Raw genomic sequence first — 19759 nt, 5'->3', positions numbered from 1 at the left:
CATGGCAAGGGTCAGAGGAATGCTCCATCCTAATCCTGTTGGATCGCTCAGCGGCTTTTGATACAGTTGACCATGCAATCTTGCTCAAAAGATTGCAGAAATCCTGTGGCATCAGTTGCTCAGTCCGCCAGTGGTTCAGATCCTTCTTGACTGACAGAACACAAAGAGTATCCCTAGGACGTGCCATGTCCAACCTTGCACCTCTAAAATTTGGAGTGCCACAAGGATCAATCCTATCTCCTCTGTTTTTTGCAATATACATATTTCCACGCGTACATGAGGAATCGGCACGGGGAGACTTGGGTGCAGGATACAGCCGGTATATGGGTGATCCTGCTACTGCACAAGTTCCCGGACGTGTTAGAGACACTGAAGCGAACTATTTTTGCCAATTTTACCATATGATTCGCTTCAGTGCTCTTATCACACGTAATCCGCTGTGTCCCCGTCGCTGCAGAGCCCCCAAATCCCCAGGGGGCAATCCGGCAGGCATTTCCAGTAAGGGGCAGAGCTCTCAGCTTTAGCTGTGCCCCTCCTGACGTCAATCACGGCGCATCGCCGCCTCTCCCCACCCCTCTCACTCTTGGTTCACAGAGAGTCGGCGATCCGCGCAGCGATTGACGTCAGGAGGGGCAGAGCTACAGCTGGAAGCTCTGCCCCTCAGCACAGCAAAATCCACGACCAAGTTGGTCGTGGATATTTGCAGAGGGGTTTGGGGGCTCTGCAGCCCTCGTTTAGCAGCGGGGACACGGCGGATTACTTGTGATAAGAGCATTGAAGCGAATCATAAGATAAAATTGGCAAAAATAGTTCACTTCAGTGTCTCTTTAAATACTATTCCCCCTCCAGGTCGCCATGGATGGTGGGGAATGAAATAATTTGGCTTCCAGCAATTGCTGGAGGCCGAATTATAGTGTTTTAAAAGTAACTTCATCTCTCTTTTCTGACGGCGCCGAAGTTACTCCCTTTGTGCCCAAATCTCCTGCGCTGAAATGAAAGTGTTCGATTACCACTTGGTACAATTATCCAACAACATGGCCTAACATACCATTGCTATGCTGATGACACTCAACTATACTTTTCCTTCAAACTCTTGGAACAGACCCTACTTCAAAAATAAATTCTCGCTTAGCTGAGCTACAGGAGTGGATGAATGACAACTGGTTGAAATTGAATGCTGACAAAAGGTCCTTGTTGTCCAAGGCCAGCTTCTGGCATCAAAACAGCTCTACTTTAAATAAACAGCTCCGACCTTGTGTGCAGCCTTGGTGTGCTAATCAATGGGGAATTGAGCTTCAGAAACCACATCTCGGCTGTAGTCAAATATTCCAACTTTCATCTAAGGAACATTTCATAAATTAAACCTCTCACTCTCGCAGATGATCTTCCAATCCTAGTTCTTGCCTTCATCACATCATGGCTAGGGTACTGCTATGCCATGCGAACCACTCCACAGGAACAGCTTTTACTAAAGTGGGCAATGATCTTCTTACAGTTAAATCCAAAGCTCAATATGCCATACTCCTCCCTCTTAATCTGTCACCTGCTTTTGATGCTATTGACCACACTTTTACTACTACAGGTCCTTTCATTTATAGGCATAAAGGGCCTTTTTCTCTCCTGATATCTTCCTATCTCTCTGGAAGGCCTTTCACAGTCTCTTACTCAAATCAGACCTCCTTTCTACATTATTTGTCTGTGGGGTAACCACAAAGCTTTGTCCTTGGTCCCCTTCTCTTTTCTATGTACATGCAAAGCCTTGGAACTCATTTGGTTTTCAATACCGTTTATATGCAGACGATACACAACTGTACCGCTCGGCCCCAGACTTTAAATCCCTTCTCACATGTGTTCCTGACTGGTTGTCTCCTGTATTCTCTTTCATGACTTTTTGCTTCTTTAAACTGAGTAAAACAGAACTAATCATCTTTCCACTGCCTCTGTCCAGCTCTCTGCCTGATATGACAATAAAAGGTAAAAACACATCTATAACACCAGTTCCCAAAGCACATTGCTTAGGCATAATATTTCATTAAATGAAAATAGAGAATACTTTTCAAGATTGGACTGTTAATATTCAAATCCCTGCACAATTTGTGCCCTGGATACATGAAGAACCTGTTGAAACTGCATCACACCTCTCACAACCTGAGATCAGCAGGATCCATAAACTTGTTCACTCCCAGAATGCATCTAAACCTCTTTGGAGCCAGACCTTTTCATCATGCTGCTGCTATTTGGAACTCCTTACTAGGGATGACCCTGCCTAGGAGAACTCATGGAGAAGCATGTGATTACTTTGGTCAGCTGATAGATTTGTAAGGTTCTGATTTGCTGTGAGGACTTCCTGGTTTAACACATGATCATGGTCACTGATCACATGCTTCTCCATGAGTTCTCCTCGGCAGGGGCATCCCTACTCCTTACCACACACAGTAAAGACAGTACAAACCCTGGTGCTATTCAGATCTAGATTGAAAAGACACCTATTTAGCCTGGCATGTGCGGGCTTGCAGAATTTTCCCTCTGTATCAAAATTTACCATTCAACCAATCGCTGGTCTGAGCCATGCTTATGTGCTTTAGTCCTGTGAGAGAGGTGTTCTACAAATGCTGTTTGTTGTTGTTGCTGGATGACATTGGGATGAATGCAACCCATAAGGGTATGTAGACATAGAAGAAGCACCAGGCCAAGGAATGAGGACCAAAGAATGAACTAATGTTTCCAAGACCAAGTTCATCCAATACATTTCCACAAATGCTAGTACGCCTTTATGTGCCTCGATCCAACAATGCCGGTGAAACGGTTCACTGTAGGGTCAATTTACTATAGGGAAGTGAGCTCCACACTTTCCCCTGCCCTCAAGTTCACTTATTGCCAGCATAGGCTTTTATTAACAACACACAGCAATTGCTGCACTTACGAGTTCTTCCACATGCTGTTCCTACTGCTCGTTAAATTGCTTCAGCTCTGTCTGATGGCTCTGTCACCCCAGCTTGTTCTCTCCTTCCACTGCTGTTTGGAACTAATAGTCCCGCAGGCTCTCCTTGGTCGCAGGGGTGATCTTCCGGTGACGTCACTGCCCAGTCACCCTCCTTCTACAATGCTGCACTTCAGTATGTTGTACTTTGCCGCTCTACTCAGTGAAGACCAGGGCTATTGGGCTGACGCGTTTCAGTGGTGACCATGGAAACATATTTGTGGAAACTTCTTGGAAGTATTTGGTCTTGGAAAAATGTGTGCATTTATTAATGTGGAAGAGACTTTGGGGAGATGCAATTTATTCGACATTCTGGCACAATCAGTTTTATTCCTTTTTTTTATGTATTTGTATCATTGGCCTTTTTCATTAGCAATGACCAGATGCTCATGTGGAGTGAATGTAGTTGAGTGAATGCGAGGGACTGTCTGAGTGCATTTGCAATAAATGTATACTACTAGTTTTATGCTTTAATGAACAAGTATTGAAGGCAGCCTGTGAAAATTATACATAATCAATTGTTAGTCTTTTGTTGAATAAAGTGTTATTTAATACAAAAATATCCAGCGCTACCTTGCAGCATCAGAAACACTTTCTATAGCTGTATATTGCTGTATATTGCTGTATATAGCCCCGCCCTCCCAGTCATGGTTAGCCTAGGCTGTTTAATTATGCAGAATTCTCCACCTATTTCATTTATTTTATTTTTTTGTTTTCTTTTCTACTGATTTTGGAACAACGCTAAACAAAAGTTCCACAGTGATAGGGAGAGGAAACATTTTAAAATGGGCAAAAACTGACTAAATAATTCATAATGTATTATTATTAAATGTCACAACTGTAGAACAACAAACTTCCGGCACTATCACCAGGCTCAATCTTCAATGTGTTTTAATGACCTTTACAAAATTCTCCATCCACCATCCACAAATTGCAAGACACAATACACATACCCATTTACAGCTTCCACCGTGGGGCAATGTCGGAGCAGCGGTCCGCCTAACGACCGTTTCGCATGATGTAAGCTTCTTCTGAGGCTCCGTGCACAGAGAACACCCCGCTTCTGGGTCATTTTAAACTGTCGTGCATACGCTCCGAACGCTGCGCCTGTCACGCCGCTTACGCATCACTTCCTGCGTCCTTACGTCAGTGTGCACGCGTACATTCGTTTGCGTGTCACGCGTACATTCGGCCGGAAGTGCCATGCGTTCCACTGTGGATATTTGCACGTCCCTTCCCTGTGACATACAACAATACCACAAGATGGTGCTAAATAATTAAACAAGCTCATGTAATGTATCTTCAATGGACTGATCTACCTTCAAATACATATAAAAAATATATACTTTATTCATGAATTTTATATAAAAAATGAGAAAATTATTTAAAAAAATTATTTCTCTACATTTTAAAAATAAATCTAACATCTCTTACTGGGCAATATCTGGATACATTTCCTATTCTTATCTCTCCAAGGTAACAACTTCTATTTTACAGTATCTCTGATGCAAAATGTTCTCCTTAATATTATTCTTCTTCTTAATATTATTCTTCTATGTACGCGGTCGTTAGGCGGACCGCTGCTCCCACATTGCCCCACGGTGGAAGCTGTAAATGGGTATATGTATTGTGTCTTGCAATTTGTTGACGGTGGATGGAGAATTTTGTAAATGTCATTAAAACACATTGAAGTTTGAGCCTGGTGATAGTGCCGGAAGTTTGTTGTTCTACAGTTGTGACATTGCTTGCTTGTTTTTTCGACTACCTGAGCACATCAAGGGCCACATACCCTAGCATAAGACTCCTGAAGTGCCTACCCCAGTGACCCAGGCAAAGCAGTGCCGGTTACTTTTTTCTTTGAAGATAGTATTATTATTAAAAATGAACAATTTTATTCACTAAACTATATTCAGTGAAGTTCCCTTTTTGATTGTAATAAAATGTATAAATACAAGTTATTAAGTATACCGCAACAATTTGTCATTAAGCCACATTTTTTTTATTGACTTCTATTGACTATTCTCGTAAAGATTAAGTTATGTAGCTGATGGAAGAAAGTACTAAAAGTATCTGCAATTTCCCTAGTGTTGGTAACGCTGCAAACAGATGAATGATCTATAAGGGAAGGGATACAAGATTTAGCCGGTTTTCATTCCGTTTTTCTTGCCATCAGTGCTCTGGCTTTGTTATTTTTGGGAATAAAATTTTGTTCTAGATTTGTATCAAATTCAAACTGATGGACAAGCAGTCTGTCACCGTTCATGACCTCATAAATCTCCAGGCTTACATTTAGATTGGAATTTGTTTTCTTTAGATGTTCTAGATTTTGAGCACGTGTGATAGTTTCTAAAATTTCCCACTACCTACTCCTTCTCAGTTGGGAGCTTAATTTGATCAGAACCCCACTCATGTATGCCTTGTGGGCAAGGCTGTGGAGTCAGAGTAATTTTTGGGTACCTGGAGTCGGAGTTGTAGTCGGTGGTTTCATAAACTGAGGAGTGGGATGATTTTTATACCTACTCCTTAGCCCTGCAGGGCTGTGGAGTAGGAGTCGGAGTAATTTTGGGTACCTGGATTTGGAGTTGGTGGTTTCATAAACTGAGGAGTCGGAGTTGGAGTCGGATGATCCTTCTACCAACTCCACAGCCCTGCTTGTGCGCGCACCACGCTATATCCCTGGCAGTTTTGTCACCATTATTCCATGAAAAGAAATACCTAAGAAAGAAATATCTAATATCTAAGATTATTGTCAAGCCATTGTATGTGAGATTCTAATTTCAAAACGGATAAATTCAGTCTCCAGGGTTTAGATTTATGAGGAGTAGACCCAGAGCTGATGGACAATGTCACAGAGGCATGGCCACACCATGTAATTTGACCATCTTAGACATCCAACACATTTTGAAGAACCTTTCTGTCTAGGGGACAGAAACCAGTCAGGACTATGAAGCAATATTCATGGGTCAAACCAGGGCTGTGGTGTCAGATTCAAGGCGCCAGAGCTATTTCTGGGTACCTGGAGTCGGTGGTCTCATAAACTGAGGAGTCAGATGATTTTTGTACCAACTCCATAGCCCTAATTGGGCTGTGGAGACGGAGTCAAGGAGAGTGCGTTGTGTCAGTTTTGGGTACCTGGAGTTGGGAGTTGGATGATTTTTGTACTGACTCCACGGCTCTGGGTCAAACAGACCTTCCTAATGAATCAACTTTGCCAGGGAAGAAGTAGAGACAGAAGATGATTTAGATGAATCCAGGTAAAAGTTTAAACAGAGATTAAAATCTCTTCCACATATCAAGATTTCTGTAATGATCAGTGGTACTCTGCTGATCAGAGTGAGCTCAAACAGACTAGTTAGTAATACAACAGTAATAAGTATAGCAAAATGTCAGTATTTTTAATAAAGGTGTGATCACACGTGATTAGATGCACAGTAACTCAGGAGTACTCCTAAGTGATAGCCCCTGGCTGTGGGGACTATCACTAATCCTAGAGAGGTCGTACAAGCAGGGTCGGTAACGGATCGGTCAGGTCGCAGTACAAAATCGGTAAACAGAATCGTAGTCAGAGTATAGCCAAGGTCGGCAACAATCAGATATGTGGAGGTGCAGAATCAGAGGGCAAAGACAGAGTCGAGGTCGGGCCGAGGTCGGCAACAAGGCAGATAGGCTGAGTACAGAATCGTGAGACAAAAGGATAGTCAGAAGTTCAGGCACATAAAGGCAAACAATATCAGTTATAATTATAGCTATCAATAAGATCTTAAGCTATGTGTGAAATCCCCGGGGTCCTGTCAGATCAAAGTACACTTGGAACTAACTAAGGTCTGAGAGCTTAACCGCAAAGTTTCAGCAACAGCAGACAAACAAGCACTGACAGTCCAGGCCTTAAATACAGACAGAGCATTCACAAGTTCCGCCCAGCAGATTCCAGCCAATCAGTGACAAAAGTCAGCCCTGCCCGCCTCCTCAAAGCATAAAGGTCCTGTCTCCTGGTGCGCGCGAGTTCTGCCCTGCTTTGATGGACCCTGGAGAGACCCGACCTGCTGGGAAGAGATGAAGAGGAGGCATCGGTGGAATCCGCTGTGACGTCAGACGCGGGAGCGGCGGTCGCGCCACTCTCCTCAGCAGAGATAACTGTGACATTACTAACAATTTCCTTCTTAACCATGTCCACCCTACTGTTTCCCCCGAAAATAAGAGAGTGTCTTTTATTACATTGTGCTCTAAAAGATGTGCTAGGGCTTATTTTCAGGGGATGTCTTATTTCTATCAGGACGAGTCTCTCAGTAGAACATTTCCTATTCCTTTGTACTGTTCCTGGATTTGAAGGTATGCTGCTGTACTGATCAGGCACCTGCCCTGTCATCCCTGCAAGCTGATTACCTTGCTGTATGCTGGGATGACAGGACTGAAGCCATTTAACACTGCACCTCTGTGTCACCGCTGGCTGGCCGCCTCCTCCTCCTCTATAACTTCTGCTGGGGCTAATTTTCAAGGTAGGGCTTATATTTCAACCATGCTCAAAATTCCAGCTAGGGCTTATTATCAGGGTAGGTCTTATTTTCAGGAAAAGTGGTATGCTTCCTAATAAGTAAGATGGCCAATGTTTGGTGCATGAAGGTTCGCCACGATATATTGTTGATTGAACAAATTATAAATAAATATCTTCCTTGATCCCCAGTTGTATCAAGAAAATCCAGGGATAAGTTATTATGAAAGGAGATGAAGACTCCCCTTTTCTTGTTCTTAAAGTTGGAGGATATTGTGAAGCTATAGCTCTGTGTTTACATAGAGAAGAATATGAGTCAAGCAGAAGTGTTACCTGTGTGAAGATGACATCTTAATGGCCATACTTCCTTTAAAGGGGGTATTGAGACCCCTGGTATTTGAGATGATTTTTAAGGCTGTATTTAAAAATACCAAAATATATGCAGACCAGACACAAGCTTAGATGCCTTAAAGCGCCTGAGCACAAGCCATATGTAGATGAAAGCAGAAATAGGACACCCAGGGAGCACACTCTAGTAGACCAAACAACATAACATAACCAGTTCTGAGGGAGCAAAAATTCCAACCAGTCACCCACCTATCAACAGGCAAGTATTGGTACCTGAACCAGTGTCCAGCCATGGGGAAAAGGAAGTGAAATGTAACATCAAAACATTACCTATGTGACCCTTTATGCCATCCTATAAGCTGAGTGTGGTAAGAGAGGGACACATTCTTCTGGAAGGGGGATCTTAAACCATTTCAGAACTGTCAGACCTTCTTCTGTGTTTGTGACAAACTTGTGACCTCCATGAGACACCCACAATTTAGTCAGGTTCCCCCACTTATAGGGGATCTGATGCTGATGCACGACTTTAGGGATTGGCAGAAGAGCTCTCCTAGCCTGAAGGGTCGTTTGTGACAAGTCAGAGTATAGTTGTATATCCTGATATGACGTTTACCATAATCTGTGACAAAACAAAGTAGAGCCTCTTTCACACATATATGTGTGTATATATATATATATATATATATATATATATATATATATATATATTGTCTTGTCACTAACTGTCCCTCAAAGGAGCTCACAATCTAATCCCTACCATTGCCATATGTCTATATTATGTAGTGTAAGTACTGTAGTCTAGGGCCAATTTTTTTAGGGGGAGCCAATTAACTCGTCCGTATGTTTTTGGAATGTGGGAGGAAACCGGAGTGCCCGGAGGAAACCCACACAGACACGGAGAGAACATACTAACTCTTTGCAGAAAGTGCCCTGGCTGGGATTCGACTGCAAGGCGAGAGAGCTAACCACTACGCCACCGTGCTGCCCGGTAATCATGTCATTGTGACTGCCTGCGCAGTATGCTTCTGGTGACATTAGCGGGATCGAGGACATGGCAACGCAGGCGCAGTGGTTTTCTATTTTAAAGTCTGAGTGAACCGGAGGCGGGGCCGGAGCAATGGGGAGTGGCTGCGTGGGCACAGGATGTCTGTGGGGGACCATTAGAAGCCCCGGGTAAGTTCAACTCCTTTTCCCTGACCCCCCTACAGTACCCCTTTAAAGGGAATCTGAAGTGAAAATAAACTTATGTTATAATGGTTTGTATCTGTAGTTCAGCTATCGAATAAAACATCAGCAGCAGAGATATGAGTCCAATATTGTTTCCAGTACAGGAAGAGATAGGAAACTCCAGTTGTTATCTATGCAAAAGAGCTTATCTGACCTTGACAGAGAGCTCTGTCTTCTGAAGCTTATTATCTCAAGTGTCTGTTACTGTATTTTGTTTTTCTGCAGAGTAAAGTTCAAAAGTTCATTAGCCTGCTCTGTGAAATCATTTAGAATGCTGAGTGTAGTGTGTAAAATGAAAATATTAGAGAATGATGCAATGTAAAAATAATAATAATATATATACAGTGGGTTGCAAAAGTGTTCGGCCCCCTTGAAGTTTTCCACATTTTGTCACATTACTGCCACAAAAATGCATCAATGTTATTGGAATTCCACGTGAAAGACCAATACAAAGTGGTGTACATGTGAGAAGTTGATCGAAAATCATACATCATTCCAAATATGTTTTACAAATAATAAATAACTGCAAAGTGGGGTGTGTATAATTATTCAGCCCCTTAGTCAATACTTTGTAGAACCACCTTTTGCTGCAATTACAGCTGCCAGTCTTTTAGGGTATGTCTCTACCAGCTTTGCACATCTAGAGGCTGAAATCCTTGCCCATTCTTCCTTGCAAAACAGCTTCAGCTCAGTCAGATTAGATGGACAGCGTTTGTGAACAGCAGTTTTCAGATCTTGCCACAGATTCTCGATTGGATTTAGATCTGGACTTTGACTGGGCCATTCTAACACATGGATATGTTTTGTTTTAAACCATCCCATTGTTGCCCTGGCTTTATAATTAGGGTCATTGTCCTGCTGGAAGGTGAACCTCCGCCCCAGTCTCAAGTCTTTTGCCGTCTCCAAGAGGTTTTCTTCCAAGTTTACCCTGTATTTGGCTCCATCCATCTTCCCATCAACTCTGACCAGCTTCCCTGTCCCTGCTGAAGAGAAGCACCCCCAGAGCATGATGCTGCCACCACCATATTTGACAGTGGGGATGGTGTGTTCAGAGTGATGTGCAGTGTTAGTTTTCCGCCACGCATAGCGTTTTGCATTTTGGCCAAAAAGTTCCATTTTGGTCTCATCTGACCAGAGCACCTTCTTCCACATGGTTGCTGTGTCCCTCAAATGGCTTGTGGCAAACTGCAAATGGGGCTTCTTATGCTTTCTGTTAACAATGCCTTTCTTCTTGCCACTCTTCCATAAGCAGAGCCGGGACAAGGTCCTCCAGCACCCAAGGCTGAGACACCAAAGTGCGCCCCTCCATCCCTCCCACCCCAGCCATCACACACTGATTGATATTAGACTAAGAGGGCCACAGGGCCCACAACCTCCCCAACACCTTAATATCTAGTTATCTGGCTTGCAGTCACTGCCATGTATCCCCTTTTCATATTTCTTTCTGCTTCAAACACAATTAGGAATAACAGCTGAATTAATTTTGCGCCCCCTCCTACACTGCGCCCTGAGGCTAGAGCCTCTCCAGCCTATGCCTCGGCCCGCCCCTGTCCATAAGAGCCAACTTTGTGCAGTGCATGACTAATAGTTGTCCTATGGACAGAGTCTCCCACCTGAGCTGTAGATCTCTGCAGCTCGTCCAGAGTCACCATGGGCCTCTTGACTGCATTTCTGATCAGCGCTCTCCTTGTTCGGCCTGTGGGTTTAGGTGGATGGCCTTGTCTTGGTAGGTTTACAGTTGTGCCATACTCCTTCCATTTCTGAATGATCGCTTGAACAGTGCTCCGTGGAATGTTCAAGGCTTTGGAAATCTTTTTATAGCCTAAGCCTGCTTTACATTTTTCAATAACTTTATCCCTGACCTGTCTGGTGTGTTCTTTGGACTTCACGGTGTTGTTGCTCCCAATATTCTCTTAGACAACCCCTGAGGCCGTCACGGAGCAGCTGTATTTGTACTGACATTAGATTACACACAGGTGCACTCTATTTAGTCATTAGCACTCATCAGGCAATGTCTTCAGGCAACTGACTGCACTCAGATCAAAGGGGGCTGAATAATTACGCACACCCCACTTTGCAGTTATTTATTTGTAAAAAATGTTTGGAATCATGTATGATTTTCGTTCCACTTCTCATGTGTACACCACTTTGTGTTGGTCTTTCATGTGGAATTCCAATAAAATTGATTCATGTTTGTGGCAATAATGTGACAAAATGTGGAAAACTTCAAGGGGGCCGAATACTTTTGCAACCCACTGTGTATGTATATGTATATATACACAATGTATACACTATTAAAAGAAATAAAACTACATTGCCCCCAAGCTGTGGGAATATGTAAGTTTGAACCAATGTTTGTTTTTTTTGTTTGTTTTTTTAGTGGGATAAGAAAAATCAACAGGTTACAGATTTTATGCACTTTCTTTCCCGTTTTATTCTGCTTTCTGGTAACATTCTTCTCTCCTACAGTTTGCAGAATAATAATCTGCCCTCCAGTTGCTGCCCCCACCTGGCATCCGGGATAAGGAGTAACCAGACTCTGAGGAACCTGAACCTGACATGCAATGAGTTGTGGGGTCCGGAATTCAGTGTCCTGATGGAAGCTCTGCCATCCAGCCGCATAGAGGAAATACAGTGAGTATTTATGTCTGCCCCTTTCCATGGTGGTCCCCGGGCTCTGCATGGCTCTCCTGCAGCTCAATCAACCTCAGATAAAAATAGGACAGAGAGGAAGACTTTGGGTATAATGTTTAGCCACACGCCATGTAAGATGATGTCACCGGTAATCAAAGATAGGGACCAGCCACCTCGCCTCAGAGTGCCATTGCCGCAGCCATTGCCTCCAATGCAGAACAATCCCAGGGATGCCGGCACAATCCACCTAGTGTAAAACCATAATTGTAATCTTAAAAAATCCCTGCTTTCCAAACACGTACAGAAGGTAAACATATCTCTTAAAGAGACTCTAAAGTAAGTCTAAATTCACTTTTTTAACTTGTAGCTATGTTAAGAAATATAAGCCCTGCTAAACCGCCGCTATCCTGCTGCAAAACAAGGGGTTTATACCCCCCAAATCCCCTCTGTAAAATGCATGACTTTTTTGGTGGTGGATTTTGCTGCCCATGGAGGCAGAGCTTTCAGCTGCAGCTCTGCCTCCATGCGTGTCAATCTGCCAGTGGATCTCCGCCTCTCCCCCGCCCTTCTCTGAGAAGGAAGACTGAGAGGGGATTGACGTGCCAAGAGGCAGAGCTACAGCCATTAGCTCTGCCTCTATGAGGAAGCGCTCCCCGGACACAGCAGAGGGGATTTGGGGGGTATAAACCCCTCGTTTTGCCACGGGATAGCAGCAGTTTAGCAGGGCTTATAGTTCTTAACATAGCTACAAGTTAAAGTGAATTTAGACTCTTAAGAGTCTCTTTAAGGCCCAGAGTTTGGCTCCCGCTCTCTCCACTATATACTGTAAGGCGTGGTCTCAAGGCATACAGGAAGTTTTAATTTACAAGTTGTGGAAATATCACCTGGGAGAGAACTCAGGTAAAAAATGGAATTGCAGCGGCCCTGAATGTTTAAGCAAAAAAAAAAAAAACCAGACCAAATCCGATACATACCTGTGGAGAACTGCCAGCACCCAGCGTGGATTGGAGGAATCCCGAAGGGACTATTGTTCAGGGTGTGTAGAAACTGTGCAGACTAACATACTAAAAGATTGTTTTTTTACAATAATTAACGTGACACTGAAGCAAACAAAAATAATATGTGATATAATGAATGGGTTGTGTAGTACGGATAATTACTAGAGCATTAGTAGCAAAGAGAATAGTCTCTTTTTATTTTCAATTATATAGTTTTTTTTGTAACATTGCATCATTCTCTAATATTTGCAGTTTACACACTAAACTCAGCATTCTATATGATTTCACAGAGCAGGCTAATGACAAGACCATCCATACTGCAGCCCCTAGTAGTATATCTGGCTCTGTGTGTATGTGACAAATAATGCTGGGTACACACGATGAGATTTCCCATTCGATTCCCGGGATCGAACGGATCGATTCGATTATTTCAAACATGTTCGATTGGATTTCGATCGTTTTTTTCATGATAGGTATGCAAAATCGACGGAAAAAACGATCGAAGTCCAATCAAACATGTTTGAAATAATCGAATCGATCCGCAAATCGAACGGTAAATCTCATCGTGTGTACCAAGCATAACAGACAGTAGAATAGAATGGGAGGCAGTGTGATGTCACAGGGCACTGATAGTCACATGGCAACCACACAGAGATCCAAGCTAGCTCCCTCTGGTGGTCAGTTTCAGGTCCATGTTGAATGGATGAAGCTGTATGTAGTCACCAGTGTCGCATGGTCAGGTGACGGTGATTAGTGACACCAGCAGAGTGTGACCGGCAGCCCAAGCTATAGCTGTGCGACATTTTAGGTAATAATATTATAAGTCATACAGTCTGAAAAGCCTTATAATATTATAAATCACAGAACATTACTGAGGAGAAAGTCTGACCAACACAGCCAGAGCTTTTTACTCCTGTCACTGTCTGCTGACTGCTATGGCCGAGTGTCACCAAGGCAGTCACCCGAGTTAGGAGGCGAGGATGGGTGGGTATAATTTACTGTAGAGACTTGCATCTTCTGCAGCACTTTACAGAGTACATAGTCATGTCACTGACTGTCCTCAGAGGAGCTGACAATCTAATCCTATCATAGTCATAGTGTAATGTCCTACCATATTATTATGTATTTATATAGCACTGACATCTCCTGCAGCACATTACAGAGTACATAGTCATGTCACTGACTGTCCTCAGAGGAGCTCACACTCTAATCCTACCATAGTCATAGTCTAATGTCCTACCATATTATTATTATGTATTTATATAGCACTGACATCTTCTGCAGCACATTACAGAGTACATAGTCATGTCACTGACTGTCCTCAGAGGAGCTCACACTTTAATCCAACCATAGTCATAGTCTAATGTCCTACCACATTATTATTATTATTATGTATTTATATAGCACTGACATCTTCTGCAGCACATAACAGAGTACATAGCCATGCCAGTGACTGTCCTCAGAGGAGCTTACACTCTAATCCTACCATAGTCATAGTCTAATGTCCTACCATATTATTATTATGTATTTATATAGCAGTGACATCTTCTGCAACACATTACAGAGTACATAGTCATGTCACTGACTGTCCTCAGAGGAGCTCACACTCTAATCCTACCATAGTCATAGTCTAATGTCCTACCATATTATTATTATGTATTACATAGCACTGACATCTTCTGCAGCACATTACAGAGTACATAGCCATGTCACTGACTGTCCTCAGAGGAGCTCACACTCTAATCCTACCATAGTCATAGTCTAATGTCCTACCATATTATTATTATGTATTTATATAGCACTGACATCTTCTGCAACACATTACAGAGTACATAGCCATGTCACTGACTGTCCTCAGAGGAGCTCACACTCTAATCCTACCATAGTCATAGCCTAATGTCCTACCATATTATTATTATGTATTTATATAGCACTGACATCTTCTGCAGCACTGTACAGAGTACATAGTCATGTCACTGACTGTCCTCAGAGGAGCTCACAGTCTAATCCAACCATAGTCATAGTGTAATGTCCTTCCGTATTATTATTATGTATTTATATAGCACTGACATCTTCTGCAGCACATTACAGAGTACATAGTCATGTCACTGACTGTCCTCAGAGGAGCTCACACTCTAATCCTACCATAGTCATAGTGTAATGTCCTACCATATTATTATTATGTAGTTATATAGCACTGACATCTTCTGCAGCACATTACAGAGTACATAGTCATGTCACTGACTGTCCTCAGAGGAGCTCACACTCTAATCCTACCATAGTCATAGTCTAATGTCCTACCATATTATTATTATGTATTTATATAGCACTGACATCTTCTGCAGCACATTACAGAGTACATAGTCATGTCACTGACTGTCCTCAGACGAGCTCACACTCTAATCCTACCATAGTCATAGTCTAATGTCCTACCATATTATTATTATTATGTAGTTATATAGCACTGACATCTTCTGCAGCACATTGCAGAGTACATAGTCATGTCACTGACTGTCCTCAGAGGAGCTCACACTCTAATCCTACCACAGTCATAGTCTAATGTCCTACCATATTATTATTATGTATTTATATAGCACTGACATCTTCTGCAGCACATTACAGAGTACATAGTCATGTCACTGACTGTCCTCAGAGGAGCTCACACTCTAATCCTACCATAGTCATAGTCTAATGTCCTACCATATTATTATTATTATGTATTTATATAGCACTGACATCTTCTGCAGCACATTACAGAGTACATAGTCATGTCACTGACTGTCCTCAGAGGAGCTCACACTCTAATCCCTACCATAGTCATAGTCTAATGTCCAACCATATTATTATTATGTATTTATATAGCACTGATATCTCCTGCAGCACATTACAGAGTACATAGTCATGTCACTGACTGTCCTCAGAGGAGCTCACAATCTAATCCGTACAATACAATACATACAAACAGATGCACATGCAGGTTATGCACAAAACACACTCACCACTATGTCAGACATTACTATTTATTTATTTGGGGGGAAAAAAACAGGGTCTGTGAAAAACTTCTGGACATCCATTTAGGGCCGGTTCACATTTTTAAGATTGCAACAAAATACCCGGCTTTCCATTCCGCGTCCACACATCCTCATGTGTCAGTCACATCCGCATTGCCGTTCACTTGTCCCGCCGCCGCCGCTCTGCCCTTCAACAGCCCAGGGGTCAGCAGAAGCACGGGGCTCTCCATAGACTGCAGCAGGCCACTTCTCTCAGCAACAGGGAGAATTTCCATTGGTTCAACATAAACTACAGTGTTCTCCCCAGGCACTTTTAGCCGTTTGCTCCACCCGGCCAGTTTTGGTGAGCACCCGGCTGTCATCAGCTCACCTCCTCCTATTCTGTAAGCAGAGTTGCAAACAGAAGCACTGGCCCTGCATTCTCTCCTCTCACCCCACCCGGCTACTCTTTAATGCCACCCAGCTACTATTTCATTCCACCCGGCTGGAAAAAATGTCTGGGGAGAACACTGAAGAGCCAAAAACATTATCAAAGACAATACTCACCCTGGAAATGCCTTGTTTGAGCTCCTTCCATCAGGTAAATGTTTTAGATCAACCCGCACACATACAAACAGACTGAAAAACAGCTTTTTCCCATCCGCCATAAACTTGATGAACTCTGAATCCTCTCCGTAATAATTATCACTGTGTACAAATTGTTTAAACATCTGTAATACCTGGCATACTTGTATAATTTCTTCTCTTCCTTGTTACTATCACTATGTTCCCTATATGCACCGTGGGGTTGTCATGAAAAGTAATTTTGTTGTGTTACACAATGACAATAAAGTGAATTGACTTTAATTGAATTGAATTTATGAGAATTTTCCTGTTGCTGAGGATTCCCATTAGTCTGTTGCAGCTTATTGGAGATCCCCCGGCCACTGGGCTGTTTTGAAGGGACAGAGCGACGGTGATGGGCGTTGGAACGCGTGAGTATGACGTCACGGCAGTGACACGTATGTGGGCGAAACAGGCAATGCGGATGCAGCGACTAGCCTAGTGAGGACAGTGTCTGTTCTCTTAGGGCCTGTTCACATCACAAACGCGGACAGCCACGCATGCGGAGCGCAACGCATGCGAACGCACGCCATCTGCGTTTGTGTGCGTTGCGTGGCTGATCCCATCACTGCAAAGTGAATAGGACAGCCGCACGTTTTTGTAAAATCTGCGTGCAGCATGCGTTCCCAGACCGCACAGGTCCGGAACGCATGCAGTGTGATCATCAGACAGTGCACTCTATGCACTGTCTGATGTCGTGCGTGTCGGCCTCCCGCACGCGTTTCCAAAACGCGGCTGGAAACGCGTGCAGTGTGAACGGGCCCTTAGGCTTTCATTGGACACACTTTCTTGTCCGGTCTGGGAAAACTTGCCAAGTTGGGACTCTGCATTCCGTGTCGTGTTCCAGTTTCCATGTACGACGCGTTGGGTTTTTTTACAATATTTTTAACATAGGATCCGCTTCCTGTAAGTGGAGCTTTACGATTGTATTCCACAGATACATTTTTTAAAGCAAGTGTGAACCTGCCCTTAAACTCTCTCTATTGTATAAAACATTTCAGTACAAAAATGCTGTTTTCAGAACAATTATAAAGAATACAGATTTCTGGTAACATTCTTCCTTCTACAGTTTGCATAGAAATGATCTGCCCTCCAGCGCCTGCCCTGACCTGGCATCCGGCATAAGGAATAACCAGACTCTGAGGGTGCTGGACCTGATTGGTAACGAGCTGGGGGGTCCTGAATTCAGTGTCCTGATGGCGGCTCTGACAACAAGCCGGATAGAGGAATTAGGGTGAGTATAACAGCCCTGATTGCAGCAGAGATCAGCAACATTATTTCCCTCATAGACCAATGTCCTACCATTTTATTTATTATTATTATTACTAGTGGACCTAAGCCCATTTAAAAACGGGCTAGGTCTGTCACTGCGCATACGCCACCTACGCACGCACATTTCCGCCGCGCACTCCCGCCCCTTATCGCTCGCCGCACGTCACTCTCCCTCAATGTCTCTGCGTCGCTGCACATGTGGGACACACACAGGGACACGGGACGCAGAGACAGTAGGGTTTTATTATAGAGGAGATTATTATTATTATTATTATTATAGCACTGACATCTCCTGCAGCACATTACAGAGTACATAGTCATGTCACTGACTGTCCTCAGAGGAGCTCACACTCTAATCCTACCATAGTCATAGTCTAATGTCCTACCATATTATTATTATGTATTTATATAGCACTGACATCTCCTGCAGCACATTACAGAGTACATTGTCATGTCACTGACTGTCCTCAGAGGAGCTCACACTCTAATCCTACCATAGTCATAGTCTAATCTCCTACCATATTATTATTATGTATTTATATAGCACTGACATCTTCTGCAGTACTGTACAGAGTACATAGTCATGTCACTAACTGTCCTCAGAGGAGCTCCCACTCTAATCCTACCATAGTCATAGTCTAATGTCCTACCATATTATTATGTATTTATATAGCACTGACATCTTCTGCAGCACTGTACAGAGTACATAGTCATGTCACTGACTGTCCTCAGAGGTGCTCACAGTCTAATCCTACCATAATCATAGCCTAATGTCCTACCATATTATCATGTATTACATAGCACTGACATCTTCTGCAGCACTGTACAGAGTACATAGTCATGTCACTGACTGTCCTCAGAGGTGCTCACAGTCTAATCCTACCATAGTCATAGTCTAATGTCCAACCATATTATTATTATGTATTACATAGCATTGACATCTCCTGCAGCACTTTACAGAGCACATAATCATGTCACTGACTGTCCTCAGAGGAGCTCGCACTCTAATCCTACTATAGTCATAGTCTAATGTCCTACCATATTATTATTATGTATTTATATAGCACTGACATCTCCTGCAGCACATTACAGAGTACATAGTCATGTCACTGACTGTCCTCCGAGGAGCTCACAATCTAATCCTACCATAGTCATAGTCTAATGTCCTACCATATTATTATTATGTATTTATATAGCACTGATATCTCCTGCAGCACATTACAGAGTACATAGTCATGTCACTGACTGTCCTCAGAGGAGCTCACACTCTAATCTTACCATAGTCATAGTCTAATGTCCTACCATATTATTATTTTGTATTTATATACTGTAGTACTGACATCTTCTGCAGCACTCTACAGAGTACATAGTCATGTCACTGACTGTCCTCAGATGAGCTCACAATCTAATCCCACCATAGTCATAGTCTAATGTCCTACCATATTATTATTCTGTATTTATACAGCACTAACATCTTCTGCAGCACTATAGAGTACATAGTCATGTCACTGACTGTCCTCAGAGGAGCTCACAATCTAATCCTGTCATAGTCTAATGTCCTACCATATTATTGTAACGATTGGTCATGCAGATCGTGGTCGTGACTGGAACTAGACTGGCAGATCCACGATCTCTGCATGGCAATCATTTTGGTTTAACAAACTGGAAGATCACAATAGAAATACTGATGTCTGCACAACAGAGTAGAATATAAATGTGTTTTATTACAATAATGCAAGTGTACAAATGCAGATCACCATACACATACAATATACAATCAAACAACGCGTGGTGCACCACAAATACCAGAACCCTGACTATCTATCTATCTATACAAATATATACAGCAACCCACACAATATGAGAATATATACAATAATACAATATATACAGACACGTCTCAACACAATCAGCACACAGAAGAATCGTCAGACTAGCAAGGATCAAATACCAGGAAATCAGAATGGATCAGAAGTACAGAATCAGAAGACAAGAGATTAGTCGAACAAGCAGGAGTCAAAATACCAGGAGCTCAGGATACAGGACAGATGGCCAGAGTCACAACACTGCAGGAACAAGACACAATGACCTAGCAAATGTGCTGCTAGGAAGTCCGGCCTTAAATATGCAGCACATTGCTCAGGTGACTGACCAGAGTCTTTCACAGTTCCATCTGCTGGTGAGCCGAGGAATTGCA

The 19759-nt window shown here is 42.9% G+C and overlaps 1 protein-coding gene across 1 annotated transcript in view; it reads left to right on the top strand.

The window, feature by feature from the left end:
- Positions 1-19759, top strand: part of LOC137544555 (protein NLRC5-like) — a 302732-nt gene that overhangs the window by 256024 nt on the left and 26949 nt on the right. Inside the window, exons 26-27 of the mRNA XM_068265657.1 lie at positions 11514-11678; positions 17360-17524. Of these exons, the coding sequence (XP_068121758.1) occupies positions 11514-11678; positions 17360-17524 (330 nt within the window). The remainder of the gene's footprint in view (positions 1-11513; positions 11679-17359; positions 17525-19759) is intronic.

This window comes from Hyperolius riggenbachi, chromosome 1 (genome assembly GCF_040937935.1).
Source record: "Hyperolius riggenbachi isolate aHypRig1 chromosome 1, aHypRig1.pri, whole genome shotgun sequence".
Classification (NCBI taxonomy): Eukaryota; Metazoa; Chordata; class Amphibia; order Anura; family Hyperoliidae; genus Hyperolius; species Hyperolius riggenbachi.
Note: the sequence above shows the minus strand (reverse complement) of the source record. Positions and strands in the feature narration are given on the sequence as shown.